At 42.4% G+C, this 14,481-nt stretch overlaps 1 protein-coding gene across 2 annotated transcripts in view; it reads left to right on the forward strand.

Moving 5' to 3' along the window:
• The first annotated feature begins 1,945 nt into the window (after nt 1–1,945).
• Nucleotides 1,946–14,481, forward strand: part of smad3b (SMAD family member 3b) — a 23,422-nt gene continuing 10,886 nt past the window's right edge. Inside the window, exons 1-3 of one of the 2 annotated variants that reach the window (XM_036968631.2) lie at nt 1,946–2,728; nt 5,444–5,637; nt 13,119–13,253. In XM_036968631.2, the coding sequence (XP_036824526.2) occupies nt 2,523–2,728; nt 5,444–5,637; nt 13,119–13,253 (535 nt within the window). In that variant the 5' untranslated portion in view covers nt 1,946–2,522. Of the gene's footprint in view, nt 2,729–3,993; nt 4,107–5,443; nt 5,638–13,118; nt 13,254–14,481 lie in introns of those variants that run through there. The other variant, XM_090230831.1, reaches the window with a different exon arrangement.

The raw sequence follows: 14,481 nt of genomic DNA on the forward strand, positions 1-14,481 counted from the left end.
CCATTCTGTCTGTATATTCTGTCTGTATATTCTGTCAGTATATTCTGTCAGTATATTCTGTCTGTATATTCTGTCAGTATATTCTGTCAGTATATTCTGTCTGTATATTCTGTCAGTATATTCTGTCAGTATATTCTGTCAGTACATTCTGTCAGTATATTCTGTCTGTATATTCTGTTGATATATTCTGTCAGTATATTCTGTCAGTACATTCTGTCAGTATATTCTGTCTGTATATTCTGTCTGTATATTCTGTCAGTATATTCTGTCTGTATATTCTGTTGATATATTCTGTCAGTATATTCTGTCAGTACATTCTGTCTGTATATTCTGTCTGTATATTCTGTCAGACCATTCTGCCAGTCCATTCTGTCTGTATATTCTGTCTGTATATTCTGTCAGTATATTCTGTCTGTATATTCTGTCAGTATATTCTGTCAGTATATTCTGTCTGTATATTCTGTCAGTATATTCTGTCAGTATATTCTGTCAGTACATTCTGTCAGTATATTCTGTCTGTATATTCTGTTGATATATTCTGTCAGTATATTCTGTCAGTACATTCTGTCAGTATATTCTGTCTGTATATTCTGTCAGTATATTCTGTCTGTATATTCTGTCTGTATATTCTGTCAGTATATTCTGTCTGTATATTCTGTCAGTACATTCTGTCTGTATATTCTGTCAGTATAATCTGTCTGTATATTCTGTCTGTATATTCTGTCTGTATATTCTGACAGTCCATTCTGTCTGTATATTCTGTCAGACCATTCTGCCAGTCCATTCTGTCTGTACATTCTGTCTGTATATTCTGTCAGTACATTCTGTCAGTATATTCTGTCTGTATATTCTGCCAGTATATTCTGTCTGTATATTGTTACTCACATACACACATCACAAACAATAATTATCTAATGTTAATCTCAACAAAATGACAAGTCCATCACAGGAGGTTGGTGGCACCTTAATTGGGTATTGGCTGGAGTGTAATTTTGGAATGGTATCAAATACATCAAACACGTGGTTTCCATGGTGATGCCATTCCAGACATTATTATGCGCCTTCCTCCCATCAGCAGCCTCCTCTGAAGTACATTACACTGAGGCTAGATACAGGCTAGCCAGAAGGCTCTAGCTAGATAACCAGCCATGTTATGCCAATAGAAAAGCATTAGCTTTGTAGCGGTTATGCTATGTGGAAACACTTGTTTTAATTATTTCCTTCATCTTCTTCACCAAAAACCTTCATGTATTGCTTTCAAATTCGGTAAATATAATTTAGTTAGCTAGCAATTCATTTCAACAAATTTTGTATCCATATTTATCACAGTAGAAGGCAGTGCTTCCAGACCGGAATCCTATAAAACGTGAAAGGGGCGGCAGGGTAGCCTAGCGGTTAGAGCGTTAGACTAGTAACCGAAAGGTTGCAAGTTCAAACCCCCGAGCTGACAAGGTACAAATCTGTCGTTCTGCCACTGAACAGTTAACCCACTATTCCTCGGCTGTCATTGAAAATAAGATTTTTTTCTTAACTGACTTGCCTAGTTAAATAAAGGTAATAAAATAAAAGGCCCGACCCATTAGGTCGGTAGAAAAAGCCATGTCCACTAAAGCTCTTTTTCTGTGCTTCTTCTTCTTCTTCTTTTTTTTACAACTGCAAATCAAAGTTAGCGCCAAAACTGAGCGCAGATTCGACATCTGCAAGTATAGTTTTGATTCACAGAAGTCGCAATTAGTAAATGATTTACATTTATTCTCAAATGCATGCATGCAAATCTTATTGAATTTATTCACATATCATTCATTACCTGTTTGCAAGTGTTGTTAAATTTATTCTCAAAATAAATTACATGTTTTCAAATATTGTTTGCAACCCCTTGAGCATAGCAGTTAACCCACTATCCGGGCGCCGAATATATCGATAAGGCAGCCCAGCTCTCTGATTCAGAGGGGTTGGGTTACATGAGGAAGACACATTTCAGTTGAATTCTGTAATGAAACAGGTAGGGAGCAGGTCTCGAACCCTCAACCTTCTGGGCCCCGAGGTCCGGCGCGCTAGCGACAGAGTCGATATCAGCGCGTATAAACCCAGGGTCGTTACAATACATTCAGCCGGACAACTGACTAGCTATCCCCCTGTCTCAACCTTTATTTTACATGTGTAAATCATGCTTGTATAACATGCTTGTATAATTAAGTACTGATTCTACCGCTATAGAGGCAGAGAGCCAGACGGGGCAGAGAGGCAGGCGGGGAGGAGAGGCAGACGGGGCGGAGAAGTGGGGGGATGTTCATCTGTCTGCCCTTTATCTAAAGCCCTTCACAGAAGGAGAGACTGTCATTCAACGATTAGTGCCTAGAGCTATCCAACCAACAACATTTCAAGCCTGCTACCTTTCAACAAATAACGTTTTTTTTGTAAATTCTTATTCTTATTTGTAGTTCATTTCAGGAGGACCATAATGAACGTTTTATAGCCGAATACTGAAAACCGAGTGGATTTTTACTGACCTCAATCTCAATATGTCTATACTGCCATTCACTTTCCCGATTGTGAAGAGGCTTTTAGGCTGGAAAAAGGGCGAACAGATAAATGGACAAGAGGAGAAATGGTGTGAAAAGGCAGTGAAAAGTCTCGTAAAGAAATTGAAGAAGACAGGACAGCTGGACGAGTTGGAGAAAGCCATCACGACCCAGAATATCAACACCAAATGCATTACCATACCAAGGTATAGGACCCCCCCCCCCCCGCTGTAGTAACTCTCAGACAGGTAGCTAACCAGCTACTTAACTAGGCTATCTTCTGGTTATACTGTTGTGATTTAGTTAACTAGCTAGCAAAGCCAGCTACACCACCAGTAAGTAACTACTTTATTTAACCTTATAACCATGAAAGATTTCATTATGCGATCAACAATGAGTATGCTTAAATTGGCATATGCATTTTGGTGCGTTCGTAATTTCGCTCTGGCTATCTACTCCGATTTCAGAAAACTCTTGTCTGAGTGTCCCAGAAAAACTGATGCGCGCTAAATAGCGTTTCAATCGGTGACGTCACTTGCTCTGAGACCTTGAAGTAGTGGTTCCCCTTTGCTCTGCAAGGGCCGCGGCTTTTGTGGAGCGATGGGTAACGATGTTTCGAGGGTGACCGTTGATGTGTGTAGAGGGTCCCTGGTTCGAGCCCAGTAATGGGCGAGTAGAGGGACAGAAGCTATACTGTTACAGTAGGAAGGGGTTTCTTTGACCCCACCAAACAATACATGATAGCTAGATTACAGACTGACTACAAACTGCAACCCAAATCAATGCTCTGTCAGTCCCTTCTTCTTTCTATGCTGCAGAGAGCCGGGTAGCCTGCCCTGCCCCTCTCCCAAGAGAGCCGGGTAGCCTGCCCTGCACTTCTCCCAAGAGAGCCTGGCAGCCTGCCCCTCTCCTAGGAGAGCCTGGTAGCCTGCCCTGCACCTCTCCCAAGACAGCCTGGTAGCCTGGCCCTCTCCCAAGAGAGCCTGGTAGCCTGCTCTGCACCTCTCCCAAGAGAGTCAGGTAGCCTGCCCTGCACCTTTCAAGTCCGCTCTGTCAGTCTGTCCATCATGGCATGATGTCAGCCAGCAGCAGCTTTGGGGGTCAATTTGAAGTTAAATCAAATTCTAATTCAATAATTGAAAAACTATTTCCAATTATTTTGCAATTATTTTGGTCAGCATTAAGTCAGTACCAGGAGATACCATCTAACCTGGTCATGTCCCCTCCTGTCTTGTTACATTCTACAAATACCTAATGTCCTGTCCACACACGTCTTGAGACCTGAGGGCTGGGTGGCTTCTGTGTGGTGGTACCTTCTGAGCCATTCACAGGACAGGACTACTGTTTAGACTGGAGAAAGAGTCCTTCCCCTCTCATGGGGAGAGAAAGAAGAGGGGAAGAGAGAGTGTCTGTGGGAAAATGGGATTCCCCAGAATGCTGTCTGACTAGTCTAACTTTACGTTTTGTAAATATTGTAGTGCGTGTCTGAAAGTCAAGTGTGGGAATATCTGGCTGTGTGTGTGTGTGTGTGTGTGTGTGTGTGTGTGTGTGTGTGTGTGTGTGTGTGCGTGGCTGTGTGTCTCGGTGAGTAGTCTATTGCGGTATCGTGATACTGGTATTGTGACAACCCTAGTTTTAAACCATGGGTTAGAAACTAAACTAACAAGCTAAAAAGCTTGAGCTAGCTAACTAACAAGCTAACAAGCTTGAGCTAGCTAACTAACAAGCTAACAAGCATGAGCTAGCTAGATAATAAGCTAACAAGAGTGAGCTAGCTAACTAACAAGCTTTAGCTAGCTAACTAACAAGCTAACAAGCATGAGCTAGCTAGATAATAAACTAACAAGAGTGAGCTAGATAGATAACAAGCTAACAAGTGAGCTAGATAACAACCTAACACCCTCGAGCTAGCTAGATAGCTAGCACACGCTTGTTAGTTATCTAGCTAGCTCAAGCTTGTTAGCTTGTTAGTTAGCTAGCTCAAGCAAGTTAGTAAGCTAGCACACAAGTTGGAGCTAGCTAACTAACAAGCTAGCGAGCCAACAATGTAACAAGCTTGAGCTAACAAGATAACAAGCTTAAGCTAACGAGAAAACAAGCTAACAAGCGGGAGCTAGCTAGATTTTACCTTTATTTTATTTTAAGAATGAGATAACAAGCTTGAACTAGCTAACTAACAAGCTTACATTTAGCTTTATTAGCTTTATAAAAAGCTAATAAGCTTGAGCTAGCTAACAAGTTTGAGCTTTCCAACTAACAAGTTTGAGCTTGCCAACTAACAAGCTAACAAGCATGAGCTAGCTAACTAACAAGCTAACAAGCTTGAGCTAGCTAACTAACAAGCTAACAAGCTTGAGCTAGCTAGATAACAAGATAACAACCTTGAGCTAACAAGCTTAAGCTAACAAGCTTGAGCTAACAAGCTTGAGCTAACGAGCTAACAAGCTTGAGCTAACGAGCTAACAAGCTTGAGCTAACAGGCTTGAGCTAGCTAGATAACAAGCTAACAGGCTTAAGCAAGCTAGATAAGAAGCTAACAGGCTTGAGCTAGCCACCAAGTTTGAGCTAGCTAACTAACAAGCTAACAAGCTTGAGCTAGCTAACTAACAAGCATGAACTAGCTAGCTAACAAGCTTGAGCTAACTAACAAGCTAGGCTACCAGAATTTCTTGCATGGGTATTCTCTCTTGTTGTGATGTGTGTTTTGTCCTATATTTTTTTTTTATTTTAAATTTTGAATCCCAGGTCCCCGTCCCTACAGGAGGCCTTTTGCCTTCTGGTAGGCCGTCATTGTAAATAAGAATTTGTTCTTAACTGACTTGCTTAGTTAAATAATGGTTAAATCAATAAAAAATAAAAAAAAGTATTCCCCTTCTTCTAACATCCTTGCTGTCCCCCCCTCCCCCTCCCCAACCCCCCAGGTCTCTAGATGGTCGTCTCCAGGTGTCCCATCGCAAAGGCCTTCCCCATGTCATTTACTCTCGTCTGTGGCGTTGGCCAGACCTGCAGTCGCCCCACGAGCTCCGGGCCATAGAGCTGTGTGAGTACGCCTTCCACACCAAGAAGGACGAGGTGTGTGTCAACCCCTACCATTACCAACGCGTCGAGACACCAAGTGAGTACTATGGTACTACTACAGAACTATGGTACAACTACATCTCTCTCTTAACTCTGATACTACTACAGTATTATGATACTACTACAGTACTATGGTACTACTACAGTACTATGGTACTACTACAGAACTATGGTACTACTACATCTCTCTCTTTACTATGGTACTACTACAGTACTACTACAGGACTATGGTACTACTACAGTACTATGGTCCTACTACATCTCTCTCTTTACTATGATACTACTACAGTACTATGATACTACTACAGTACTACTACAGGACTACAGTACTACTACAGTACTATGATACTACTACAGAACTATGGTACTACTACATCTCTCTCATTACTATGATACTACTACAGTACTATTGTACTACTACAGTACTACTACAGGACTATGGTACTACTACAGTACTATGGTACTACTACAGTACTACTAAAGGGATTATGATACTACTACAGGACTATGATACTACTACAGTACTATGGTATTACTACAGGACTATGATACTACTACAGTACTGTGATACTGCTACAGTACTACTACAGGACTTTGATACTACTACAGTACTATGGTACTACTACAGGACTATGATACTACTACAGGACTATGATACTACGACAGGACTATGGTACTACTACAGAACTATGATACTACTACAGTACCTTGGTACTACTACAGGACTATGATACTACTACAGGACTATGGTACTACTACAGTACTATGATAGTACTACAGGACTATTGTACTACTACAGGACTATGATAATTCTACAGTACTATGGTACTACTACAGTACTATGGTGCTACTACAGGACTATGATACTACTACAGTACTATGATACTACTACAGTACTATGGTACTACTACAGGACTATGATACTACTACAGTACTATGGTACTACTACAGTACTGTGGTACCACTACAGTACTATGATACTACTACAGTACTATGGTACTACTACAGGACTATGATACTACTACAGTACTATGGTACTACTACAGGACTATGGTACTACTACAGGACTATGATACTACTACAGTACTATGGTACCACTACAGGACTATGGTACTACTACAGTACTATATGATACTACTACAGTACTATGGTACTACTACAGGACTATGGTACTACTACAGGACTATGGTACTACTACAGTACTATGGTACCACTACAGGACTATGGTACTACTACAGTACTATATGATACTACTACAGTACTATGGTACCACTACAGGACTATGGTACTACTACAGTACTATATGATACTACCACAGTACTATGGTACTACTACAGGACTATGGTACTACTACAGGACTATGATAGTACTACAGGACTATGGTACTACTACAGTACTATATGATACTACTACAGTACTATGGTACTACTACAGGACTATGGTACTACTACAGGACTATGGTACTACTACAGGACTATGGTACTACTACAGGACTATGATAGTACTACAGTACTATGGTACCACTACAGGACTATGGTACTACTACAGTACTATATGATACTACTACAGTACTATGGTACTACTACAGGACTATTGTACTACTACAGGACTATGATAGTACTACAGGACTATGGTACTACTACAGTACTATATGATACTACTACAGGACTATGGTACTACTACAGTACTATGATACTCCTACAGTACTATGGTACTACTACAGGACTATGATAGTACCACAGGACTATGGTACTACTACAGTACTATATGATACTACTACTGGTGTGTTCTAACAGTCACTGTCTCTTTCCTTCATATCTTATGCTGATCTACTCCTTTCTATATCTATTCTATTGTATATTATTACAGCCATATAGTTAACTAAAGGTTTTCTGCATCGCACTGGCTGCCTACTTTGTCATCTTTCTTCATTCCTTGCGTCCCGTCTCCTCGCCTCCTATTGGAGGAGAAGGTTTAGACGTTTCTCCCCTCAGACCTGCTCGAATGCATTTTGCAAGTCATGCTCGGAGAGAGGAAATACCAATTGAGGAAATACCAACAACAACAAAAAATGAACAGTACACATTGCACTCACAGAAGTTCCAAAATAATAAAGACATTACAGATGTCATATTATATCTATATACAGTGTTGTAATGATGTGCAGATAGTTAAAGTACAAAAGGGAAAATAAATAAACATAAATATGGGTTGTATTTACAATGGTGTTTGTTCTTCACTGGTTGCCCTTTTCTCGTGGCAACAGGTCACAAATGTTGCTGCTGTGATGTCACACTGTGGAATTTCACCCAATAGATATGGAGTTAATAGATATGTCTTCTCTTGAAAGAAGGTCTGCCTAAGTCTGTACATAGTCAAAGCTTAAGTTTGGGTCAGTTACAGTGGTCAGGTATTCTGCCACTGTGTACTCTCTGTTTAGGGTCAGTCACAGTGGTCAGGTATTCTGCCACTCTCTGTTTAGGGTCAGTCACAGTGGTCAGGTATTCTGCCACTATGTACTCTCTGTTTAGGGTCAGTCACAGTGGTCAGGTATTCTGCCACTATGTACTCTCTGTTTAGGGTCAGTCACAGTGGTCAGGTATTCTGCCACTCTCTGTTTAGGGTCAGTCACAGTGGTCAGGTATTCTGCCACTATGTACTCTCTGTTTAGGGTCAGTCACAGTGGTCAGGCATTCTGCAACTATGTACTCTCTGTTTAGGGCCAGTCACAGTGGTCAGGTATTCTGCCACTGTGTACTCTCTGTTTAGGGTCAGTCACAGTGGTCAGGTATTCTGCCACTGTGTCCTCTCTGTTTAGGGTCAGTCACAGTGGTCAGGTATTCTGCCACTATGTACTCTCTGTTTAGAGCCAGTCACAGTGGTCAGGTATTCTGCCACTGTGTACTCTCTGTTTAGGGTCAGTCACAGTGGTCAGGTATTCTGCCACTCTCTGTTTAGGGTCAGTCACAGTGGTCAGGTATTCTGCCACTATGTACTCTCTGTTTAGGGACAGTCACAGTGGTCAGGTATTCTGCCACTGTGTCCTCTCTGTTTAGGGTCAGTCACAGTGGTCAGGTATTCTGCCACTATGTACTCTCTGTTTAGGGCCAGTCACAGTGGTCAGGTATTCTGCCACTGTGTCCTCTCTGTTTAGGGTCAGTCACAGTGGTCAGGTATTCTGCCACTGTGTCCTCTCTGTTTAGGGTCAGTCACAGTGGTCAGGTATTCTGCCACTGTGTCCTCTCTGTTTAGGGTCAGTCACAGTGGTCAGGTATTCTGCCACTATGTACTCTCTGTTTAGGGCCAGATAGCATTCTAGTTTGCTCCTCCTGCTCCGCTCACTCTTTTGATTTCCGTGAAAGTCCAGCTGAAACTGTTTTGGCATTGCCCTGTACCATTACTGTTCCAGAATTGTACAGGTTGACATTAGCTGACTCAGAGTCCTCGTCTTCTAATTTAAAGAGTTTCCAACCATTTCTAACACCCCCCCCCCCCTCTAGACAGAGGGGTAGTTTGTTAATATAGCACTGCGCCATGCCAGGGGATGGTCTGTATGGAAGATTAAGTTGCATACATTCACATGTTTGTAGTAGTCAGCTAAAAGTGTTTGTTTTTCACATTTATTTAAATAGGCAAGTCAGTTAAGAACAAATTCTTATTTTCAATGGCAGCCTACCGGGGAACAGTGGGTTAACTGCCTTGTTCAGGGGCAGAACAACAGATGTTTACCTTGTCAGCTCTGGGATTTGATCTTGCAACCTTTTGGTAACTAGTCCAACACTCTAACAACTAGACTACGCTGCCGTCCAGTCTCTAGATTGTCCATGAGGAGGTTATTTTTTGTTCTCTTTCCGTGCCTTGTAATGCCATCTGCACAGAGGGAGGAGGCTTCAAAGGCCTCTGCATATGGTTGGGGGGTGGGGGGGGGCTGTGTGACTCTCCTGCCATTGTTGGGCTCAAGGGCTTTGAAACCTCTCACTTCACACCTCAGTGCTAACTGAAGTTGCAGTCAGATATGTTCTGTCCTAGCAAGCTTGGTAGCCTTAATTAACTTAGCATTCAGTCCTTATAAAGTAAAATAGATTATTGTAATTTATTTCTCTCCTTGGCTTTATAAAAGTAGCTTCAGACTAAACATTACTCACTCAGTTCCAGGTTGGATGGTGTTTTCAGGTTTCTGTTATGCTTCTTTTTCCAGTCCTTGGGTATAAGTCCTTTGGAAGTCTGAATCCTTCCAGGTAATTCTTTCCAAAATCAGGTTTGGAGTTTTGATTTGGAATGAAGGTTATGTTGGTTAGGGTAACATCCTGTATGTGTCCTGGTGACATAGTGAAGGTTATGTTGGTTAGGGTAACATCCTGTATATGTCCTGGGGACATAGTGAAGGTTATGTTGTGGAGGGTAGTATCCTGTATATGTCGTGGTGACATAGTGTTGTAGAGGGTAGTATCCTGTATATGTCCTGGTGACATAGTGTTGTAGAGGGTAATATCCTGTATATGTCCTGGTGACATAGTGTTGTAGAGGGTAATATCCTGGATATGTCCTGGTGACATAGTGTTGTAGAGGGTAGTATCCTGTATATGTCCTGGTGACATAGTGTTGTAGAGGGTAGCATCCTGTATATGTCCTGGTGACATAGTGTTGTAGAGGGTAGCATCCTGTATATGTCCTGGTGACATAGTGTTGTGGAGGGTAGTATCCTGTATATGTCCTGGTGACATAGTGTTGTAGAGGGTAGTATCCTGTATATGTCCTGGTGACATAGTGTTGTAGAGGGTAGTATCCTGTATATGTCCTGGTGACATAGTGAAGGTTATGTTGGTTAGGGTAACATCCTGTATGTGTCCTGGTGACATAGTGACAGTTATGTTGTAGAGGGTAATATCCTGTATATGTCCTGGTGACATAGTGTTGTAGAGGGTAGTATCCTGTATATGTACTGGTGACATAGTCAAGGTTATGTTGTGGAGGGTAGTATCTTGTATATGTCCTGGTGACATAGTGTTGTAGAGGGTAGTATCCTGTATATGTCCTGGTGACATAGTGTTGTAGAGGGTAGTATCCTGTATATGTCCTGGTGACATAGTGTTGTAGAGGGTAGTATCCTGTATATGTACTGGTGACATAGTCAAGGTTATGTTGTGGAGGGTAGTATCTTGTATATGTCCTGGTGACATAGTGTTGTAGAGGGTAGTATCCTGTATATGTCCTGGTGACATAGTGTTGTAGAGGGTAGTATCCTGTATATGTCCTGGTGACATAGTGTTGTAGAGGGTAGTATCCTGTATATGTACTGGTGACATAGTGTTGTAGAGGGTAGTATCCTGTATATGTCCTGGTGACATAGTGTTGTAGAGGGTAGTATCCTGTGTATGTCCTGGTGACATAGTGTTGTGGAGGGTAGTATCCTGTATATGTCCTGGTGACATAGTGTTGTAGAGGGTAGTATCCTGTATATGTCCTGGTGACATAGTGAAGGTTATGTTGTAGAGGGTAGTATCTGTATATGTCCTGGTGACATAGTGAAGGTTATGTTGTAGAGGGTAGTATCCTGTATGTGTCCTGGTGACATACTGTTGTGGAGGGTAGTATCTTCTATATGTCCTGGTGACATAGTGGAGGTTATGTTGTGGAGGGTAGTATCCTGTATATGTCCTGGTGACATAGTGTTGTAGAGGGCAGTATCCTGTATATGTCCTGGTGACATAGTGAAGGTTATGTTGTGGAGGGTAGTATCTTGTAAATGTCCTGGTGACATAGTGTTGTAGAGGGCAGTATCCTGTATATGTCCTGGTGACATAGTGTTGTAGAGGGTAGTATCTTGTATATGTCCTGGTGACATAGTGTTGTAGAGGGTAGTATCCTGTATATGTCCCGGTGACATAGTTTTGTGGAGGGTAGTATCTTGTATATGTCCTGGTGACATAGTGTTGTAGAGGGTAGTATCCTGTATATGTCCTGGTGACATAGTGTTGTGGAGGGTAGTATCCTGTATATGTCCTGGTGACATAGTGTTGTAGAGGGTAGTATCCTGTATATGTCCTGGTGACATAGTGACAGTTATGTTGTAGAGGGTATTATCCTGTATATGTCCTGGTGACATAGTGTTGTAGAGGGTAGTATCCTGTATATGTCCTAATGACATAGTGAAGGTTATGTTGTAGAGGGTAGTATCCTGTATATGTCCTGGTGACATAGTGAAGGTTATGTTGTAGAGGGTAGTATCCTGTATATGTCCTGGTGACATAGTGAAGGTTATGTTGTAGAGGGTAGTATCCTGTATATGTCCTGGTGACATAGTGTTGTGGAGGGTAGTATCCTGTATATGTCCTGGTGACATAGTCAAGGTTATGTTGTGGAGGGTAGTATCTTGTATATGTCCTGGTGACATAGTGTTGTAGAGGGTAGTATCTTGTATATGTCCTGGTGACATAGTGTTGTAGAGGGTAGTATCCTGTATATGTCCTGGTGACATAGTGTTGTAGAGGGTAGTATCCTGTATATGTCCTGGTGACATAGTGTTGTGGAGGGTAGTATCCTGTATATGTCCTGGTGACATAGTGTTGTGGAGGGTAGCATCCTGTCTATGTCCTGGTGACATAGTGTTGTAGAGGGTAGTGTCCTGTATATGTACTGGTGACATAGTGTTGTAGAGGGTAGTATCCTGTATATGTCCTGGTGACATAGTGACAGTTATGATGTAGAGGGTATTATCCTGTATATGTCCTGGTGACATAGTGTTGTAGAGGGTAGTATCCTGTATATGTCCTGGTGACATAGTGTTGTGAAGGGTAGCATCCTGTATATGTCCTGGCGACATAGTGAAGGTTATGTTGTGGAGGGTAGTATCCTGTATATGTCCTGGTGACATAGTGTTGTGAAGGGTAGCATCCTGTATATGTACTGGTGACATAGTGTTGTGGAGTGTAGTATCCTGTATATGTCCTGGTGACATAGTGTTGTGGAGGGTAGTATCCTGTATATGTCCTGGCGACATAGTGAAGGTTGTGTTGTGGAGGGTAGTATCCTGTATATGTCCTGGTGACATAGTGTTGTGAAGGGTAGCATCCTGTATATGTCCTGGCGACATAGTGAAGGTTATGTTGTGGAGGGTAGTATCCTGTATATGTCCTGGTGACATAGTGACGGTTATGTTGTAGAGGGTAGTATCCTTTATATGTCCTGGTGACATAGTGACGGTTATGTTGTAGAGGGTAGTATCCTGTATATGTCCTTGTTTAAAGAACTAACTGTCTGTCTGTCTGTCGGTCGGTCGGTCGGTCGGTCGGTCGGTCTGTCTGTCTGTCGGTCGGTCGGTCCCCTCCTCGCCACTTCAATTCAAAGAGCTTTATTGGCATAGGAAACATATGTTTACTTTGCCAAAGCAAGTGAAGTAGATAATACGAAATTTACAGTTAACATTACACTCAAAAGTTTCAAAAGAATAAAGACATTACAAATGTCATATCGTTGGCTGTGTACAGTGTTATAACAATGTCTCTCTGTCCTGCTCAGTCCTCCCTCCTGTCCTGGTTCCTAGACATACAGAAATCTCTACAGAGTGTCCTATTTTAGACGACTACAGCCATTCTATCCCTGAGAACACCATCTTCCCCGCCGGCATCGAGCCACAGAGCAACTACATCCCAGGTGAGTCACACAATTGAGCCGGGCCGAGCTATACTGTGCTGGTCTGGTTGCTCTTCCGCCATTTTTAATTCCAGGAAACATCCTGGAACCAATAACAGACATGACCCACTCTTACCCACAGCATGAACAATAACAGACATGACCCACTCTTACCCACAGCAGGAACAATAACAGACATGACCCACTCTTACCCACAGCAGGAACAATAACAGACATGACCCACTCTTACCCACAGCAGGAAAAATAACAGACATGACCCACTCTTACCCACACCATGAACAATAACAGACATGACCCACTCTTACCCACAGCATGAACAATAATAGACATGACCCACTCTTACCCACAGCATGAACAATAGCAGACATGACCCACTCTTACCCACACCATGAACAATAACAGACATGACCCACTCTTACCCACAGCATGAACAATAGCAGACATGACCCACTCGTACCCACAGCAGGAACAAGTAACAGACATGACCCACTCTTACCCACAGCAGGAACAATACCAGACATGACCCACTCTTACACACAGCAGGAACAATAACAGACATGACCCACTCTTACCCACAGCAGGAACAATACCAGACATGACCCACTCTTACCCACAGCAGGAACAAGTAACAGACATGACCCACTCTTACCCACAGCAAGAACAAGTGTACCCTGAGGTCTTCTGTAGCGTGCAGCCGTCTTGGAGGAAGTTGTTGCAATAAATTCAATAAACTACATGAACTTAGGTTAATGAACTTCATAGATTGGCCACTTGGTGTGAGGCTATGATCTCATGAGTATTGATATTATTACAATGCCTCTTAAGCCAAGTTCAGACGGGACAGAACTATCCCGGTTCAGACAAGACAGCCGAACATCAGGAGAGACAGGACAAAACTATCCCGGTTCAGACAAGACAGCCGAACATCAGGAGAGACAGGACAAAACTATCCCGGTTCAGACAGGACAGCCGAACATCAGGAGAGACAGGACAAAACTATCCCGGTTCAGACAGGACAGCCGAACATCAGGAGTGACAGGACAAAATTATCCCGGTTCAGACAGGACAGCCAAACATCAGGAGAGACAGGATAAAACTATCCCGGTTCAGACAGGACAGCCGAACATCAGGAGAGACAGGACAAAACTATCCCGGTTCAGACAAGACAGCCGAACATCAGGAGAGACAGGACAAAACTATCCCGGTTCAGACAGGACAGCCGAACATC

The sequence above is a fragment of the Oncorhynchus mykiss genome, chromosome 4 (genome assembly GCF_057628025.1).
Source record: "Oncorhynchus mykiss isolate SJ-2025 chromosome 4, ASM5762802v1, whole genome shotgun sequence".
Classification (NCBI taxonomy): Eukaryota; Metazoa; Chordata; class Actinopteri; order Salmoniformes; family Salmonidae; genus Oncorhynchus; species Oncorhynchus mykiss.